Source organism: Leucopleurus acutus (assembly GCF_964270905.1).
Source record: "Leucopleurus acutus genome assembly, chromosome: 5".
Classification (NCBI taxonomy): Eukaryota; Metazoa; Chordata; class Mammalia; order Artiodactyla; family Delphinidae; genus Leucopleurus; species Leucopleurus acutus.
This window is the reverse complement of record NC_139147.1, coordinates 82629196-82650196: the sequence shown is the minus strand read 5'-3', so window position 1 is coordinate 82650196 and position 21001 is coordinate 82629196. Positions and strand designations below refer to the sequence as shown.

At 36.9% G+C, this 21001-nt stretch overlaps 1 protein-coding gene across 2 annotated transcripts in view; it reads left to right on the top strand.

The window, feature by feature from the left end:
* VPS8 (VPS8 subunit of CORVET complex) overlaps nucleotides 1-21001 on the top strand; it is a 305525-nt gene that overhangs the window by 125230 nt on the left and 159294 nt on the right. For both annotated transcript variants that reach the window (XM_082840463.1, XM_082840464.1), the window contains 3 exons: nucleotides 14057-14099; nucleotides 15724-15796; nucleotides 16083-16202. In XM_082840463.1, coding sequence (XP_082696589.1) covers nucleotides 14057-14099; nucleotides 15724-15796; nucleotides 16083-16202 — 236 coding nt within the window. The remainder of the gene's footprint in view (nucleotides 1-14056; nucleotides 14100-15723; nucleotides 15797-16082; nucleotides 16203-21001) is intronic.

Genomic DNA, 21001 nt, shown 5'->3' with positions numbered 1-21001 from the left:
AATTAAACTTTTTATTATGAGGAAATTGTAGATTCACATGCAGTTGTATGAAATGACACAAGAGATCCAGTATACTCTTTACCCATTTTCCCTCAGTGATAACATCTTGCAAACCTAAAGCACATCCATTGATAAAGTCATGATACAGAACAGTTTCATCACCACAGGTGTCCTTATGTTGTCCTTATCCTCCATCGCTGACCCCTAGCTATGAATAAGTTTCTGTGTGGGCATATGTGTTCATTCTTCTTGGGCAACTACCTAGAATGGAATGGATGGATTGTATGGTAAATGTATGTTTTACTTTCTAAGGTACTACTATTTGGTTTTTCAAACTGTCTGTACCATTTTGCATTCCCATCAGCAATATATGAGAGTTCTGATAGCTCCATATCCTTGCAGGCACTTGGTACTGTCAATCTTTTTACGTCTTTGAAAAATTTTATCCATTCTAGTGGATTTAAATTTTTATTTTCCTGGTGGTTAGTGATGTTCAGCTTCTTTTCATGTGCTCTTGCCCATTCACGTATCTTTTTTGCGAATCATCTGTTTAAATCTTTTAGCACTTTTTAGAAGGGTAGGGAAGAGGTGTTATTTGACTTCATATTATTGAGTTCTAGGCATGTGAACACCCCACCAGAGCCTGTAAGAGTTCTTTATGTAGTCTGGATACAAGACATTTTAAAATATGTGTTTTGCAAAAATTTTCTCCCAGTCCATTGCTTACCGTTTTGTTTTTTTAACCATGTTTTTCAAAGAACAAAAGTTTTTAATCTTCATGAGGTCCATTTTATTTATTTATTTTTCCAGTAGTTTTAGACCTTTGATGTTCCGGTTAAGAAATCTTTGTCCAACTCAACATCATAAAGATTTTATCCTTTGTTTTCTTCTAGTTTTAACACTTGTATTTAGGTTTATAATCCATTTTGAGTTAATTTTCATATATGATGCAAGGTCAAGTTCAAGGGCTTTTCCCTGTACAGTTATCGGTTCCTTTACCATTTTTTTGAAAAGATTATCTTGTTTCTATTGAATTACCTGTACACCTTTTTTGTAAAAAAAATTTTTGCTAAAAATTGATTTTTGCAAAAATCAACTGACCATATAAGTATGGGTCTATTTCTGTGCTCTCTGCTATGTTCCATTGGTCTATATGTCTATACTTATGCCAATAATATACTGTCTTGGTTGTAACTTTGTAGTAAGTCTTGAAATCAGGTACCTTAAGTCTTCCAACTTTTTTTTTTTTTTCCAAAATTGGTTTAGCTAGTCTATGTCCTTTGCCTTTCTGTATGAACTTTAAAATGAACTCAGCAGTTCTTTTTAAAAAGCTTATTTGAATTTTGTTTGGGATTGCGTTGATTCTATAGGTTAATTTGGGGAGGATTGCTATCTTAATGCAGAGGCTTCTATGAATATGATATATTTTCCATTTATTTTGGTCTTTTAAAATCAGTTTGCTTTCTCAACTTCTGCAGAAAGACAGCTGGATTTTGATAAGAATTGCTTTGAATTGACAGATCAATTTGGGGAGTGTTGCTATCTTAGCATTATTACGTCTTCCAGTCCGTGAACACAGTATATCTTTCCATTTATTTGGTCTTGTTTAATTTCTTTCAGCAATGTTTTTGCAGTTTTCAGTGTACAAGTCATATACTTCTTTTGCTGAATCTATTCCTAGTTTATTCAGTTTGATGCTATTATAAATGGATTTTTAAAAAAAATTCCTTTTCAGAATGTTCATTGGTAGTGTATAGGAATAATTTTTTTTTTTTTAATGTCCGCACCACGCAGCTTGTGGGATCTTAGTTCGCTGACCAGGGGTTTGAACCTGGGCTCCGGCAGTGAGTGCTGAGTCCTAACCACTGGAATGCCAGGGAATTCCCAATAAAATTGATTTTTATATTGATCTTGTATCCTGCATCCTTGCTGAATTCATTCATTAGTTCTAATTTTTTTAATGGATTCTTTAGAATTTTCTCATGTATAAGATCATGTCATCTGTAAATAGTGTTAGTTTTACTTCTTCCTTTCTAATCTGGATTTCTTTTATTTTTCTTCCCTAATTGGCCTGGATAGAACCTCCAATACAGTGTTGAACAGAATTGGCAAGAGTGGACATCCTTATCTTTTTTCTTTTCTCCTAAGGGGAAAGCTTTCAGTTTTTCACCATTAAATATGACATTAACTGTGGATTTTTCATAGATGGCTTTATTTTGAGAAAGTTGCCTTCTGTTCCTAGTTTGTTAAGTATTTTTAACATCGAAGGGTTGGATTTTATCAAATGCTTTTTTCTGCATCTATTAACATAATCTTGTTTATTTTATTGATACAGTTTATAAGCTTGATTGATTTTTGATTTCTGTTAAGTCAGTCTTACATTCTTGGAATAAATCCTGCTTGGTCACGGGGTATAATCTTTTTTATATGTTGTTGGATTGAGTTTGCTAATATTTGTTTTGAGAATTTTTTATGGCTATCTTAATAAAGGATATTGTTCTATAGTTTTCTTTTCATATCTTTTTTTTTTTTTGGTCTTGGTATCAAGTATACTTGGTATCTTGGTATACTTGCCTCATGGAATGAGTTAGGAAGTGTTCACTCTTCTGTCTTTTGGAAGAGGTTTTGAAGGATTCGTATTAATTCTTTAAATATACAGTAGAATTCATTAATGAAGCCATGTGAGCCAGGGATATTCTTTGTTTGAAGTTTTCAGATTACTAGTTCAGTCTCTGCTTGTTAAGTCTATTCAGATGATCCATTTCTTCTTGAGCCAGTTTTGGTAGTTTGCGGATTTCTAGGAATTTGTCCATTTAATCTGTTGTCTAATTTGTTGGCATATAGTGTTTATGGTATTCTCTTATAATTCCTTTTATTTTTATAAGGTCTATAGTGATGTCTCTTATTACTAATTTTCGTAATTTGAGTCTTCTCTCTTCTTTTCATGGTCTGTCTAGCTAACGGTTTGTCAATTTTATTGTTTTTTTCAAAGAACCAATTCTGATTTTATTGATATTCTTTATTTTTCTTTCCTCTTTCATTTATTTCTGCTTAGTCTTATTACTTCCTTCATCTTGCTTTGGGTTTTTTTGTTGTTGTCACTTTTTTTTAAGTTTCTTGAGGTGAAAGTCTAGATTATTGATTTGAAATCTTTCCTCTTTATTAAAATAGGTGTTTACAGCTGCAGATATCTCTCTAAGCAATGCTTTAGCTGCGTCCCATAAGTTTTGGTATGTAGTGTCTTCATTTTCATTCATCTCAAAGTATTTTCTAATTTCCCTTGTGATATTGGTTATTTAGAAGTATGCTGTTCAATTCCCACATATTTGTGAATTTCTCACATTTCTTTCTGATACTGATTTCTAATTTCATTCCATTGCAGTTAGAGAACATACTTTGTATGGTTTCTGTTTTTTTTAATTTATTGAAACATAATATAGCCTAATGTAAAGCCTAGTCTGGAGAATATTCCAAGTGCATTTGAAAATAATGTGTTTTGTTGTTGAGTGGAATGTTCTATAGATGTCTTCTAAGTTTAGTCGGCTTATAGTTTCATTCAAAACTTCTCTTTCCTGTTCCTCTTTTGCTAATTGTTCTATCCATTATTGAAAGAGGAGTATTGAAGCATCTAAATGTTATTGTTGAAATGTCTCTTTCTCACTCTAGGTCTGTCAGCTTTTGCTTCATTTTATTTTGGGGTTTCTAATGCTCTGGCAGACAGTTTACAGTTCTCCCTCATTAGCCTTTACTTCCTGCTTATGCAAATCCTCAAAGTCATCCATAGGTTGTAGGCCTTTACAGGTCTTTCCTGCGTATGTCCACAGCCCTGTACATGCACATGTCCTTCTAGAGTTCCAGAAATATGTTGGAGCTTTTGAAAGCCCCTGCAGACCTCTCATTCTCCAGTTTTTCCTTTTAAGGTTTTTGGTGGGTCTCTAATTAGTCTCTTCTGGAGGCACTGCCTCTGGCACCTGTAAAGTTAAATAATGTGCCTTGGGGATAGGGCTGTTTGCTTAGAGTAAGCTCTGAGTCAGGACAAAAAAAAAGACAAGCCCTGAGAATGGAGCTGTTGAGTGAGCTGCCACATAGGTTAGATAGTGACAGTTCTCTTAAGGATGGGCCTTTGGGGAGCTCCAAACCCATTTTGCCCCCTGGAGTGGTTGCTAGGTTGCTGGTGTTCACAGCTACCATAGCTGCAAGGCGGTTGGTTTCAAAGCTACGGTGAAGCTGGGGGAAGGGGGATGGGACTAGGTAATGTTAAGCCACCATGAAGCTCACAGTTCTTACTGAGATTCAGGCATTTTTCTTGAATAAACATTCCGTGGATTATTGCAAGCCTTCAGTTAATTTCAAGAGTTCTGGAAAAGTTGATTTTGACTGTTTCTGCCAGTATTCTCTTTGCTTTCATGGAGGAGCAGATTATTGAAGGTTCTTCCTCCACCATCTCATAGGTCAGTCCCTCTGGGTTTTGGTTTTGTTTGGTTTGCTCTTTTTTCCTCTCTGTTCTTCTCCTTGGATGATTTCTATTGCTCTACTTTCAGGTTCACGCTTTGATGTAAACTCTGCTGTTAAATACACTCAGTGCATTTTTATCTTCCACAATCGTATTCTTCAGTTCTGTAATTTTTATTTGGTTCTTTTTTTTATTGTTTCTGTTTCTTTCCCGCATCTCTTCATTTATCTGTTCAAATTTTCATGCATTGAAACATGTTTTGTTTCATTGAGGATAAATATAAGAGTTGATTTAAAATTCTTATCAGTTCTAACATTTTGTTCATTTCAGGATTGGACTTGATTTGCTTTTCTTTTAAGAAAAATATGTTTTATTTTCTTGTTCCTTCACATGTTGGATAATTTTAGATTGTATCCTGGATATTTGAATGTTACATTATGGAGATTCTGGGTTCTGTTATTTTTCTTCATTGAGAATTTTTTCTCTTTATTTTGTCAGGTAATTTTCTTGCTGGGCTTGAATTGCAGACTCTTTCTATTGTGGCTTTCTACTGTGTCTCCAGTCTCTTCTCAAAAGGTCCTTTGTCTTTAGCTGGTCTGCTTTGATTCTGTCCCACGTGTGTGGCTTAGGGATCAGTCAGTGATGAAGGTAGTCAAGTTTGAGGATCCTCTTTCTGGCTTTCTTTTTGCAAGATTCTGCCAGTCTGTTTCCTGTTCACATGTCCTACCTTCTCTATTTCCCCAAGCAGAAAAACTGCTGGTTTTCCCATGTGAGCCCCCAGCTGCTGCTGTGCTTGCCACACAGACTGCACTTAGTCAGAGGCTGAAAGCCTGTGATGGTAATTTACTTGTATACCTCCCTGTCTCCTCTCCTCTGAGCACATGAACTCCACAGCAGAGCCTGTCTGCTTCTCTTCACACTTGAGGACCTTCAGGGAGGGAACTCCAGTCGTGGTTCTGACTTTTTCTGTATGGCTGAGCTGCTTTGACTATTGTTTGTACATGGTGGTTTAGGGATCCGTCATGGATGTGGGTAGATAGTTTGGAGATCCCCTCTTTGACTCTTTCCCTTTTGGGCTTCCCCTAGTCTCTTCCACATTCATGGTTTCCTGGCTTCACTTTTCTGGTCCCCTGTGCCAGAAAGATTAGGAGTTCTCCATCCCCCACCGCCTCTGTGTGAAGTTACTTGTGTGGCTGCCAGTCTGTCCTCTTCCCAGTGAGTGTGAACTCCCTGCCAGACTTGTCTACTTCTATTCCCTCTTCAGTAGCTTCAGGTAGCGTTTCGTATTATGTCCAGGTTTTGTAGGGTTCTTTTCTGTAAGGACAGGAGCACGGAGTATAATTTGGTAGAGTCTTAGTCCCTCTTTAGTCTTAGTCCGTTTTCAGTTGCCCTGAAACTAATCCTTTTGAAACAAACTTGAAAATTGTCTTCCACATAATATATGTAGCAGAAGTTAAAGTAGACTATTAAGAACTCCAACCAACAAGGACCTACTTTAAAAAAAAAAAAAGACTATTAAGAATTCCAAACGGAGTGGATGAGCTTTTGCAACAGAAAATTGTCTAAAAAAAGATTTTGGGGAGAGAAAAGTAGAAAGGGGGTCAGGAAAATTAAATACTGTGTCAATTCAGTATATATTTACCAAGCATTTCCATGTTCCAGATGCTGTGCTGGATGCTAGGAACACAGAGATAGACAGACTCCATGCCCTTGAACTCATAGTAATGGAATAATGGAGATGGATATGTTAAACAAGTAAATTTAACTCTCTCTAGGAATATCGTGAGCTAGATGCATCCTATCTGAGATTTCTAGCAATAAAGGTTTATCTAGTTAGCCAATAAACATGAACGTGTTATATCTGTAAAGTGACTGCTACCATGTACCATGCTAATTGAGTTGGATCAAGTAACATTTGGGACTTCTGGTTTTTGGTCTGGCAGAGAAAGAATTTAGAAGTCACCAGTCTGTCCTACCAACAAGTAAAAAGCTCAACAAACTGAAAAATCAACAATTCTTCTTAGATCTGCCAGAGAAGTAAGGTCACAGGCCAAACCATTGCACCAGAAACTAGAGAGACAGGCAGATGCAGAGAATCACAACTGACAGGATCAGACATCTCTGCAGGAACCAGTGCTAGGGTAGGAAAATCTGAACTGCAATTGATGGTTTGTTGCAGGCTCAATGTGAACAAGTCTGAAATTTAAAAACTCCAGGAGGACCCAGTCATAGGGAAGCCTCCACACTTTTGTGAAATTTACCTCCAGGACTGCTACTGGGTTCTCACAGTGATCATCAGAGAAAAATCCCTTATGCTTCTGCAGGGGAATGGGGGAAAGGAACCATTTTGAAATATGTCAGAGTATTCTGTGTTTCTTAACTAAAGCCGGCTTTCAGGAAACACTATTTTGCTGAAGCTTGACCTGCTGTGGGTTTATCAGAGCTGAACTTACCTGGGAGAAGGAAAATACCCAACTCCAGCACCTTCAACCCATTCTGTCCACCTAAGGGGGAAAAAACTGAGAAGCACTGGTGAAGTTCACATTCCAGGGTCACAGGTTTACCAAAAGACTGAGACCTAATCAAGACTATAGAACACTTCCCTCTCTTCACACCTTACTACCACATTACTAAAGATATATTTACTGTAGTGCCTTTTACCCAGTGCATCATGTGTGCCTTTCAAAAATTACAAGGCAAATTAAAAGGCAAAAAAGTTGAAGAGTTTGAAGTTTGCAGAGACAGAACAAACATCAAAACTAGACTTAGATGTGGCAGGAGTATTGGAATTATTAGACCAGGAATTAAAAAAAAGTACTATGATTAATATATTAAGGGATTTAATGGAAAAAGTAGACAACATGCAAGAACAGGTGGATAATATAAGCAGAGAGATGGAAATTCTAAGAAAGAATCAAAAATAAGTTAAACATCAAAAACAATGTAGCAGAAGTGAAGAATGCCTTTGATGGTCTCATTAGTAGACTAGACACACATCTGGGGAAAGAATCTCTGAGCTTGGGGATATAGCATTAGAAAGTTCTAGAACTGAAAAGCAAAGAGAAGAATACTGAAAAAAAAGTAGAACAGAATATCCAAGAACTATAGGACAATTACAAAATGTGTAACATACACGTAATGGGAATATCAGAAGGAGAAGAAAGGGAGAAAGGAACAGAAGCAATATTTGAAACAATAATGACTGAGGATTTCCCCAGATTAATGTCAGACACCAAACCATAGATCCAGGAAGCTTAGAGTACACCAAGCAGGATAAATAGGAAAAAAAAAAAAAAAGAGAGAGAAAACAAAACAAGAAACCCTACAAGTAGGCATGTATTCAAACAGCAGAAAATAAAAGGTAAAGAGAGAATAAAATATTTAAGGTTTTGAGAGAAAAACCCACCAACATAGAATTTTGTACCCTGAGGAATTCTTCAAAAGCAGAAGAGAAATAAAGACTTTCTCAGACAAACAAAAATTGAGGGAATTTGTTACCAATAGAAATGTCTTGTAAGAAATGTTAAAAGAAGTTCTTTAGAGAGAAAGAAAATAATATAGATAAGAAATCTGGATCCAAGAAGGGAGGAGCATCAGAGAATGATTAGTAAAGGTAGAATAAAAACTTACATTTTTCTTACTCTTAATTGAGCCATCAGATAACACTTTATTCAAAATAATAATAGCAATAGTGTATTTGATATTATATGCGTGTGTGTGTATGCTTATGTATAAATGAAATGAATGACAGCAAGGATACAGTTATAGGAGGGAGGAATTAGGACTATTTTGTTATTATAAGGTCCTTGTACTACCCATGAAGCAGTATAGTGCTATTTGGAAGTAGGTTTGGATTAGTTGTAAATGTATGCTGCAAACTTGAGGGCAACAACTAAAAATAGACACATAATAGATGTAATATGAAAGGGGAGAAAATGGAGTCATATAAAATACTCAGTTAAGACTACAAAAGGCAGAAAAAGTTGGAATAAAGAACAAAATTTGGAATAAAGAACAAGAAACAGAAAACAGTAACAATATGGTAGATATTAATCCAACTATGTTAATAATCATTTTAAATATCAGTAGTCTATACCAATTAAAAGAGATAGTTAAAATGGATCAAAAAACAAGAACCAACTAAGTGTTGGGTATAAGAAACCCATTTTAAATATGAAGACACATTAAGTAAAGAAATGGAGAAAGGTGTACTATAATAATACTACTCAAAAGAAAGCTGGAGTAGCTGTATTAATTTCAGACACAGCCAACTTCAGAGCAAAGAAAATTATCAAGGATAAAGAGAGGCATTACACAATACTCCAAGAAGACGTAATGATCCTTAATCTGTGTGCACCTAACAACAGTGTCAAAATACACGAGGCAAAAACTGATAGAATAGCAAGGAGAAATAGGTAAATCCACTGTTATAGTTGGAGACTTTTAACACCCCTCTATCAGAAATGGACAGATCCTGCAGGCAGAAAATCAGTAAGGACATAGTTGAGCTGAAGTTATGAACTAAGCACCATCATTCAGCTGGATACTGCTGGTATCTATAGGCTCCTTTATCCAACAGTAACACATTACACATTCTTCTCAAGCTCACATGAATCATTCACCAAGATAGACCATGTTCTGGGTCATAAAACACACCTCAACAAACTTAAGAGAATAGAAATCATATAATGCTTGCTCTCAGACCACAGTGGAATTAAACTAGAAAATACTAGGAGAAAGAAAGCTGGAAAGTTCCCAAATACTTGGAAATTAAACAACATATTTCTAAGTAATAATGGACAAAGGAGAAATCTCAAGAGAAATTTAAGAGTAATTTGAACTAAATGAAAATGCTTACAAAAATTTGTGAGATGCAGCAAAAGCAGTGCTTGGAGGGAAATTTATAACATTGAATTCATATAGCAGAAAAGAAAAAGATCTAAAATCAATACTCTAAGCTTCTACCTTAGGAATTTGGAAAAAGAAGAACAAATTAAATCCAAAGTGAGCAGAAGAAAAGAAAAGAAAAATTAGAGCAGAAATTAATAAAATTGAAAACAGGAAGTCAGTTGAGAAAATTGTTGATTTGGGGGGATTTGGTTAAAACCAAAAGCTGTTTCTTTGAAAAGATCAATAAAATCTATAAGCCTCCAGTCAGGCTAACTTAGATAAAAAGGAGAGAAGACACAAATTACTAATATCAAAAATGAAAGAGGGGACAACTGTACAGATCCCATGGGCATTAAAAGGATAATAAAAGAATATTATGAACAATTCTGTGCTCATAAATTTGATAACCTGGATGCAACAGGCCATTTTTTTTTTTTTTTTTTTTTTTTTTTGCGGTACACGGGCCTCTCACTGCTGTGGCTTCTCCCGTTGCGGAGCACAGGCTCAGACGCACAGGCTCAGCGGCCATGGCTCACGGGCCCAGCCACTCCGCATCATGTGGGATCTTCCCGGACCGGGGCACAAACCCGTGTCCCCTGCATCGGCAGGCGGACTCTCAACCACTGCGCCACGAGGGAAGCCCCCCAGGCCAGTTTTTTGAGATATAAAATTTGCCAAAACTCACACAAGAAGAAACAGACAATCTGAATAAGCCTGTATCTATTAAAGAAATTGAACTAGTAATTAATAACCTTCTAAAACAGAAAGCACCAGGCCCAGATGTGTTTCACTGGTGAACTTTACCAACCATTTAAGGGAGAAATTATGCCAGTTTTCTACAATCTCTTCAGAAGACAGAGCTCAGGGAATACTTTCTAACGTTTTCTATGAGGCCTGCATTACCCTAATACCAAAATCAAAGACATTACAAGGAAAGAAAACTTATAGACCAGTATCTCTCATGAACATAGATGCAAAAATTCTCAACAAAATATTAGCAAATTGAATCCAACAAGCTATAAAAAGAATTATACACCACAACTGAGATTTTATACCAGGTATGCAAGGCTGCTTCAACATTTGAAAATTAATGCATTCCATCACATCAGTAGGCTAGAGAAAAAAAATCACATGATCATATATCAGTAGATGTCGAAAAAGCACTGAACAAAGTCCAACTCCCATTCATGATAAAAACTCTCAGCAAATTGGGAATAGAGGAAAACTTCCTCAACTCGATAAAGAAAATGTACAGAAACCCTACAGCTAATGTCATACTTATTGATGAGAAACAATGGTGGGAAACAGGGCAAGGATGTCCTCTTCTTACCACTGCTTTTCAACATCATACTGAATGTCCTAGCTAATGCAAAAAGACAAGAAAAGCAAATAAAAGTTATAACGATTTGGAAGGAGAAATAAAACTGTTTACAGGTGACATGATCATTTATGTAGAAAGTCTGAAAGAACTGACCCCAAAACTCCTGGAACTAATAAACAGTTGTTGCAAGTTTGCACATACAAAGTTAATATACAGAAGGGCAGTCACTTTACTGTATACCTGCAGTGAACAAGTGGAATTTGAAATTAAAAACACATTACCATTTATATTAGCACCCTAAAAAATGAGATACTTATGTATAAATCTGACAAAGTTTGTACAAGATCTGTATGAGGAAAACTACAAAACTCTGATGAAAGATATCAAAGAACTAAGTAAATGGAGAGATGTTCTGTGTTTATGGATAGGAGGACTCAATACTGTCAAGATGTCATTTTGTCCCAAGTTGATCTACAGATTCAGTGCAATCCCAGTCAAAATCCCAGCAAGTTATTTTTTTTTTTTGTATATTAACAAACTGATTCTGAAATTTATATGGAGAAGCGAAAGACCCAGAATAGCTAAGGCAGTATTTAGACAGAAGAACAAAGTTGGAGGACTAACACTACTTGACTTCAAGACTTAATATAAAGCTACTATAATCAAGACAGTGTGGTATTGGCAAAAGAATAAAAAAAAAGATCGGTAGAACAAAATAGCTCTGAAATAGACTCTCATAAACATAGACAACTGATCTTTGAAGAAGCAAAGGCAATACATTTGTGTAAAGATAGTCTTTTCAACAAATGGTGCTGGAACATCCGGACATCCACACGCAAAGAAGTTGACTCTAGACACAGACCTTACACTCTTCACAAAAATTAACTCAAAGCACATCATAGACCTAATTGGAAAATGCAAAACTATAAAATATCTAGACGGTAACACAGGCAGTAACCTAATTGACTGTAGTTACGGTGATGAATTTTTAGATACAACACCATCCATGAAAGAAAGATTATTATCCATGAAAGAAGTATTGATAATCTGGGCTTCATTAAAATTAAAGCTTTTGCTCTGCAAAACACAATGTCAAGAGAATGAGAAGATAATCCACAGATTGGGAGAAAATATTTGCAAGAGACTATTAACCAGAGTATACAAATAACTCTTAAAACTTGACAATAAGAAAATGAATAACGTGGACTTCCCTGGTGGCACAGTGGTTAGGAATCTGCCTGCCAATGCAGGGGACATGGGTTCGAGCCCTGGTCCAGGAAGATCCCACATGCCGCGGAGCAACTAAGCCCGTGTGCCACAACTATTGAGCCTGTGCTCTAGAGCCTGCGAGCCACACTGTTGAGCCTGCATACCACAACTACTGAAGCCCGTGCACCTAGAGTCTGTGCTCTGCAACAGAGAAGCCACCACAATGAGAAGCCCGTGCACTGCAACAAAGAATAGCCCCCGCTCGCCACAACTAGAGAAAGCCCGCACACAGCAACGAAGACCCAACACATCCAAAAATAAAATAAATAAATGAATAAATTTATTTTAAAAAAGAAAATGAATAATGTGATTAAAAAATGAGCAAAGACCTGAACACACATCTCACCAAAGAAGATATACAGATGGCAGGTAAGCATATTGAAGGATGTTCAACATCATCAGGGAATTACAAATTAAAACAACAGTGGGATACCAGTACAACATACCTATTAGAATGGCTGAAATCTGGAACATCAACAACACCAAATGCTGGCTAGGATGTGGAGCAATAGGAACTCTCATGTATTGCTGGTGGGAATGCAAAATGGTACAGCCACTGTGGAAGACAGTTTGGCAATTGCTTATAAAACTAAACATACTCTTACTGTACGATCCAGCAGTTACACTCTTTTACCCAAAGGTGTTGAATATTTATCCACACAAAGACCTCCGCACAGATGTTGATAGTAGCTCTCTTCATAATTGCCCAGACTTGGAAGCAACCAAGATACTCTTAAGAAGGTGAATGGGTGAATAAAGTGTGGTACATCCATACAATGGAATCTTATTCAGCACTAAAGGTAAATGAACTATCAAGCCATGAAAAGACTTGGAGGAAACTTAAATGCATTGCTAAGTGAAAGAAGCCAGTCTGAAAAGGTTACATCATGTATGATTCCGATTATATGACATTGTGGAAAAGGCAAAACCATGGAGACAGTAAAAGGATCAGCGTTTGTTAGGGGTTGGGGGCGATGGAGGGATGAATAGGTAGAACACAGGATTTTTAGGGCATTGAAACTATTCTCTATGATACTATAATGGTGGATATATGTCATTATACATTTGTCAAAGCGCATAGAATGTACAACACCAAAAGTGAACCTTAATATGAACTGTGGGCTTTAGGTGGTAATGATGTGCCAGTGTACATTCATGGATTATAAGAAATGTCCCACTGGTGCAGGGTGTTGTCAGTTGGGGGGTCGTGTGGTGTGGGGATCAAGGGGTAGATGGGAAATCTCTATACCTTCCTCTGGGTTTTGCTGTGAACATAATTAAAACTTCTCTAAAAAACAACGTTTATTGATTCGAAAAATAGAATTGAAGCAGAATGTAATTATTCATACAGTTTTGAGCAATTCAAGTTTATTTGCACTTACAACAACACAGATTTGGAGTATTTATAAAGGATTATTGATTAAGAGATACACACTTGCTTGCATTATTCCAGTATTCATGTCAAAAGTAGAAATTTCAGTTCATCAGTATTACCAACTACAGATTCCTGTAATCTGCACACTGTAAGGCTTACTGATCATTTCACCCACTCCTGATGCTCTTACACTATTCTTTGTTAACTTTGATCTTTTAGTCTAAAACTTAGTCTAGTTATGTTTCCAGTTTCTTTTAACCAAGAAATAGGTTTATACTACCAGATGACAGAACCTTACATTTTAGATGTAACTTAGGATACAAAGGGTCCGAAAGAGTGTTTAATCTTAAGTTTCTTAAACGTTTGTGAACAAGAGTCCATGTTACAAATAAGAAGACATTATAGTTATGCCTTAATATTAATTAGTGAATTCAGCAACTCATTGCCTGCTCAATACCTTCCCTGCGTCCAAGCTATTCGTTAAGCCAACAATACATAGACTTCTACACTAAGATTTATACCTTCTACATGTACCCTTGAATGACTCATTGATTTTGTGTCTGTGAAGAGACTCTAAAGGAAATTCTAAAAATAATAATAATTAAAGTGGTCTTATCTCACTTTTCTATTGTTTGGGAATATACCTGCCTCACCTCAAATGCCAAGTTTTATTTTTTGTTTCCACATAAAGATGATATTTCTGAAAAGATTTTGAGAGAGAATTGCTAAAGATACTTCTCTATTTTAGATGAGCAAGTTGTTATGGGCAACAAGCTTCTTGTATATATTAGGTAAGAGATTTTTAATTTATCTGTGTATGCTTCTTTTACAGAATTTCTCCTATATTCTTAGAGGTACTGTCATCTATTATCTGTACAGTGCTTTTCGTTTTTCAGTGTTCTTTCCTGTATAGCAGTGCTTCTGAACGGTGGGTGATTCTGTCCCCCATCCCCTCTCCCCTCTGCCAGACATCTGCAATGCCTAAAGACCTTTTTGCTTTGTCACAGCTGGGGTGGAGTAGAGATGCTACTGGTACCTGGTGGATAGAGGCCAGAGATGCTGCTGAGCATCCTGTAATGTACAGGGTAGTCCCCACAACAAAGAATTCTCTCTCCCAAAGTATCAATAGGGCAGAGGTTGAGAAACCCTGATACAGAGTATTTTACTTTTACTACCAACAAGTCTGTGGGATATGTATTTATCCATATTTTATATATAAGGGCAAGAGATTAGTTTGCATCACGAAGAAGTTAGTGACAGAAGTGAGCTGAAATGTGTATGTCCTTACTCCTGGAACAGAGTTCTTCCAATAGACTATGCAGGCTCAGAACCGTGTCCCGATAGAGTTTTACATAGATAACTGGCTGGCAGACAGGCAGGAAGGTGGCAGAACTTGCTGGCACATCATTTTAGCTTCTATATGCATCAGAGTTAACTTCGAGACCTATTTCATATCTGTTACATTGTTTTTTTAGTGTAGAAGAACATGTATAGCATTTACCTAGTACTTTATCTTCTGTACTTTAAACTTTTAAGAATATGCAGGTATCTAGCTGTCTCTAACATTCAAAATTGATGACTGCTTCAAATTCACTTAAAATTCACTTCCCCCTACCCCCAGCTGCCCAAATGAGGGCATATTCAGGAGACATTTTTATAATCCAGCCCACAAAGCAAGTCGTTGGCCATTAGGAAGGTCTGATTTGGAGGTGAAACTGTACAGTTAATTTCTCATGAGATTCTAATTCTCCCTGAAGGCTTGTCTGACTACAGATATTTTTTAGCCTAGCTCATTCCCCATCTTTATTCACCATTCTTAGAACCACTGGATTTAAAAGTCTCTGAGGGGCTTCCTTGGTGGCGCAGTGGTTGAGGGTCCGCGTGCCGATGCAGGGAACACGGGTTCGTGCCCCAGTCCGGGAGGATCCCATGTGCTGTGGAGCGGCTGGGACCGTGAGCCGTGGCCGCTGAGCCTGCGCGTCCGGAGCCTGTGCTCCGCGGCGGGAGGGGCCACAGCGGTGAGAGGCCCGCGTACTGCAAAAAAAAAAAAAAAAAAAAAAAGTATAATGATGCTGTTAGTCTCTTTCCAGATGCCGGATATGAGACTTTTAGGTAATCTGTCCTTATTCCTTCTTGCCCATTTAGTGCAGCTTGAGTTTTTCTTAGGAAAAATAAGAAAAAAGGAAAGCTGTTACTCAGTTATAGGGTGTATTATTTCACCACCATCTCTGTTGCCCACATTTTCTGAACTGGCTATCATCTTGATCTGGGCTTGGACCTGACCTAACTGACAAAAGCTGAGCCTGCTTAAACTTCAAACTGTTATCTTGGGTTTGAGAAACAATGTGTTCCCGGGAAGTTATTTAGCCCACTGTAAGTCACCAAATCTGTTCTCTTTCTTCTCTTCTCTTCTAGCTGTTGTCTAGCAGGTCGTGCCTATCCCCTTGGTGACATCCCTGAAGATCTTGTTCCCTTGGTTAAAAACCAGGTTGGTGCTATTTTCATAGCGTTTTTACTCTCTTGTTAAAATGCGGTAAAGACAAATTGTAATAGAGGGTTACACATGGGTCAGGAGTTGTCAGCTGTGACAGGAGAGAGGCTACATACCATCACTGAAGCCAGTAATTATAGCTGAGAGAGGTTAGAGAAGTTATAACAAAGTGGCAATTTAAAGTAAATTCAACCTGCTTTTATTTTATCCAAATGGGAATCATTGCTTCAGCAAGATACTTTGTAAGGTGAGAAAATAATCACCTTTTTTTTCCAACTTGCAGGTTTTTGAATTTTTAATTCGCCTGCATTCAACAGAAGCTCCCCCTGAGGAAGAAATCTATCCCTATATACGGACTTTGCTACATTTTGACACAAGAGAATTTCTAAATGTATTGGCGCTGGTAAGAAATAATACGATTCTAAGGTATTTTTAAAAGGAGTCAGGGTGATAATTTTTTTCTAATAGAAAGAAAGACAAATAATAGTCCTTATGCAAGTACAGTTTTTATGCCCTAGCAGTAAGGCAGGGTTTCAAATATTTAATTTTTTTTGCCACCCATATTTTCTAATCCTTTTTCTCCCTTCTACCCTTCCTTTCCTGCTTCCTTCCCCTCTCTTTCTTCTCTCCCTTCCTGTTTCTCTATGTCTGTCTGTCTGTCTCTGTTCTCTGTCTCTTTCTGACACATCCTTATTAAAAAGTTAAAGCAGGATTAGATGTGGTACATCCTTGATTTCATAAATTGTTAGTTTGTATACTAAATATGGAAGATTGCTCTGAATGACATGTGGTGATGATGATAGTAGAAGTAACTGGAGTTGAAGTGGAACATGGAAGCTTGCTGAAAAAACATCCTTGTACATGTTTTATTAAAGATGGATTTGGGTGAACCAGAGTCTCTGTGAAAATGCCCCCAGGGGAATAATTATATAACACATGATATACTTTCCCAATTAAATCATATTGTAGTTTTTAAAAAAACTTTTGATAATATAGACAGCACTTACATTTTAGTGTTTAGTGAAGCAGCAGGCTCAAAAATTATTAAAAAACCAAATATTGTATGTGTACAATATTTGGAGAGAAAAAACAGGAAGGAAGTACATCTAAATATTAATAGAGATTAACTGTGTGAGATGGGGTAAATTTATTTAATGAGCATATAGTACTTTTGTAAGTTGAATAATAAACTGTTACAATTTTTAAAAATGCCTGTGAGAAGGTTGAGATCCCACTCATATCATGTTTTGCATTAGTTTAATTTGAAAATCTGATTTCAGAAGTAGTAACTTTAATAGCATAGGAAGAAGGGAAAAGAAACTTAGAAGTCAGATCTAGGGACTTCCCTTCCCTGGTGAAGTGGTTAAGAATCTGCCTGCCCCAGTGCAGGGGACACGGGTTCAAGCCCTGGTCTGGGAAGATCCCACATGCTGTGGAGCAATTAAACCTGTGTGCCACAACTACTGAGCCTGCGCTCTAGAGCCCGCGAGCCACAACTACTGAGCCTGCATGCCACAACTACTGAAGCCTGCACGCTTAGAGTACACGCACCGCAACAAAGAGTAGCCCCCGCTCGCCGCGACTAGAGAAAGCCCACATGCAGCAACGAAGACCCAATGCAGCCAAAAATAAAATAAATTAATTAATAAATTAATAAATTAAACAAGAGAAGTCAAATCTAGTTGGTTTAGGAGACCTTAGACGCCCAGAATAGAATATAAGGGTACTTAGTGTCTGGCATGTAGGATAAAAGAAACAAGAAGTGGTGGGGCTGGGGTTCAGAAAGCATGATAGAGAGCAACAAAGAATTTTACCTAATTTTCCTGTTTTAAAGGGCTGTGGTAGCACTGAAGATTGGAATTATGCTCATGTCTGAATTATGATACTGGCATTGATTGTAAGGCTGCAATAAAATCTCTGTCATTTACTTGACAAATATTTGAGGGTCAAATATATCACATGTACTATACTAACTGGGTGTGTACCCTGGGCTGACAGTATATAAACCCTGCCTTTGTGGAGGAAGAGAATCCAGACTTGTAGATAAGTAATTATAGCACAGTGAAGATGTGACACTGGAGAAGTGCAGGATGCTGTAAGAACACTTAGAAGGGGAATCTAATGGAGGGTTCAGGAAGGTGTCTTGGATGAAATGATGTCCATGGTGAGTCTCAAAGAATGTGTAGAAGTTAGGTTAAGGATAGGGAAAAATATTCTAGGCAGAAGGACAGACTATGTAAAAAGGCCTGGAAATAAGACAGAGCAATGTGTGTTCAGGTAATTGAAAAAAATCAGTATGGCCACATCTTTAAGTGTAAGGAAGCCTGCAGAGGGAGAAATTAGAGAGTTAGGTAGAGTCTGAGTTTTGTTATCCATGGTAGGAAGTTTGGACTTTATACTAGAGCAGCAGGTAGCCGTTGAAGCCTTTTAGGTAGAAAAATATCACGATTTGTAGTTTAGAAAAATTCCCTCTGGTTGTTGAATGGAAAATGGATTGAAATAAGATAAGATTGGAGGCAGGAAGATGTTAGCAAAATTTTGTGGTAATCTAGATAGAAGGTAATGGTGGCTTGATTAGGGCAGTGACAGTGGGGGTAACCAAGACATGAAAGGATTTGAAAGGTATTTTAGGAGGCAAATCAGCCTAAGGTTTAGGGCTTAATGTACAGTTGGATGTGAAAGATAAGACAAATAGGGAAGCATCAAAGATTCTTAGATTTCTGACCTGGTAAACTGGATGTATAGTGGTTTACTTGTGGATTCAACAGGAAATCAGAGGAGAAACAGGTTTCTTGGGAGATGGATGGGGCGGGGGTGGTGGTGGTGCAGAGTAATGATGAAGTGTGGTAGAGGTAGAAAATTAGCTCTCTTTTGGACTTAATGAATTTGAAATGCCTAAAAGACAAGTGGAAGCTTCCTTCTGTGTGTGCATCAAGGGTTGGCTGCATTCCCAAGTATTACAGCTGGAGAAATGGGTAAGATGTAGGATCCTAAATTCTAGATTCACTGCCTATTATGTCTACCATAATGGATTACTCATATGACCTTCCTAATTAGTATACCTTAATAAAAACATTTTCAGGGAGGCACAAAAGAATTTAGATGACAGACTTTTAAATCATATTTTCCCACCTTTAAAAATTTTATAATATTTTTTTCAAATGAGGTTTTTAAATTTAGCTTTCTTGAGGTACAGTTTATACAAAATATAATTCATCCATTTCAAGAGAAGAGTTTGACAAACATATGCAGTCTTGTAACCACTACCACAATCTAGATGTAGAACAAAAGGTCACTTTTGCAGTTTAGTACTGAGTCCCTTGCCCCTTGCAACTGCTGGTCTGCTTTATGACAGTATAGTTTCGCCTTTCTAAAATGTTATTTAAATAGAATCATACACTTTGTAGTTTTTTCTGGCTTCTTTCACTTAAAATAATGCTTTTGAGACTTATCCATGCTGTGGCTTTTACCAATAAGTTGTTCCTCTTTATGGCTATGTAATTTTGTATTTTATGGATATATAATTTGATCCATTCACCAATAGTTGGTCCTTGGGGTTGTTTCCAGTTTAAGTTATTATGAATAAAGCTATTATGAATATTTACATAAAGGCCTTTGTGTGGATATATATCTTTATTTCTCTTGAGTAAATACCAAATAATGGAATTGCTGGGTCATTTGTTAAGTGTATTATTTTACTTAAGAAGAAACTGACAAGACTTTTCTAAAGTGGTTCTACCAGCTTACATTCCAGTAGTGTATGAGAGTATCAGTTCTTCATCTTCTCTCCAACACTTGGTATGGTTGATCTTTTTTTTTAATAAATTTATTTATTTAATTTTGGCTGCGTTGGGTCTTTGTTGCTGCACGTGAGCTTTCTTTAGTTGCGGCTACTCTTCATTGTGATGCCCAGGCTTCTCACTGCGGTGGCTTCTCTTGTTGCGGAGCATGGGCTCTAGGCGTGTGGGCTTCAGTAGTTGTGGCATGCAGGCTCAGTAGTTGTGGTGCACAGGCTTAGTTGCTGTGCGGCATGTGGGATCTTCCCGGACCAGGGCTCGAACCCGTGTCCCCTGCATTGGCTGGCAGATTCTTAACCCCTGTGCCACCAGGGAAGCCCCTGGTTGATCTTTTTAATTTGACCATTCTAATAGGTGTATAGTGGTATCTCATTGTGGTCTTAATTTATATTTCCCTCCTGACAAATAATATTAAACATCTTTTCATTAAAATATATTAGGAAAGAAGTTATGTTTACCATCCATATATCCTCTTTGTTGAAAATATCAATTTTTTTTTGCCAATTTTTCCCCTATTTTTAAAAATTGTTTTCTTGTTCTGAGAGTTTTTTAATATATGTTTTTTTATCAGATTATGTAAGTTTCGCAAATGTTTTCTCCCAGTCTGTAGTTTGTCTTTTCATTCTCCTAACAAGGTGTTCTGAATAGCAGAAGTTTTAAATTTTGATCAAGTCTAATTTATTAGTTTTGTTTTATGGATGTTGCTTCTGGTGCTGTATCTAAGAAATCTTCACGTGACCCAGGGTCACAAATATATTCTCTTGTATTTCTGTTAGAAGTTTTATGGTTTTAGGTTTTACATTTAGATCTGTGATTCATTTTGAAGACATTTTTGCGTGTGGTACAAGGTTTAACTGCAAGTTCTTTTTTCTTCTTTTGCGTATAGATATCTAACTCTTACAGCACCATTTGACAAAAAGACTGTCCTTTCTCTACTGAGTTGTCTTTGTACTTTGTCAAAGATGCATCATCTGTGTATATGTGAGTCTGCTTCTAAACTGTATTCTGTGCCACTGGTCTGTTTGTCTTGATGCCAGTACCACACTGCCTTGATTACTGTAGCTTTATAATGAGTATGAAAATCACATTATGTTAGCTCTTCCATGTTCTTGTTCTTTTTCAAAATTACATTGTCTTTTGTAGTTTAGGGTGTTTTTTTTTTTGCATTTCAATATGAATTTTGAGTTATCTTGTTAATTTCTACAAAAGCCTGCCTGGATTTTGATTAGGATTGTGTTCAATGTTTAGTCAATTTAAGAATAGACATCTTAGCAATACTGAGTTTTGTGACCCATGCAAAGGTATACTGTTCCATTTATTTAGGTTTTCTTTAATTTTTCTCAGTAATATTTTATAGTTTTCAGTGTAGTTTTCTGAGTGATAAGGATTCAATGTAATGTTTCTC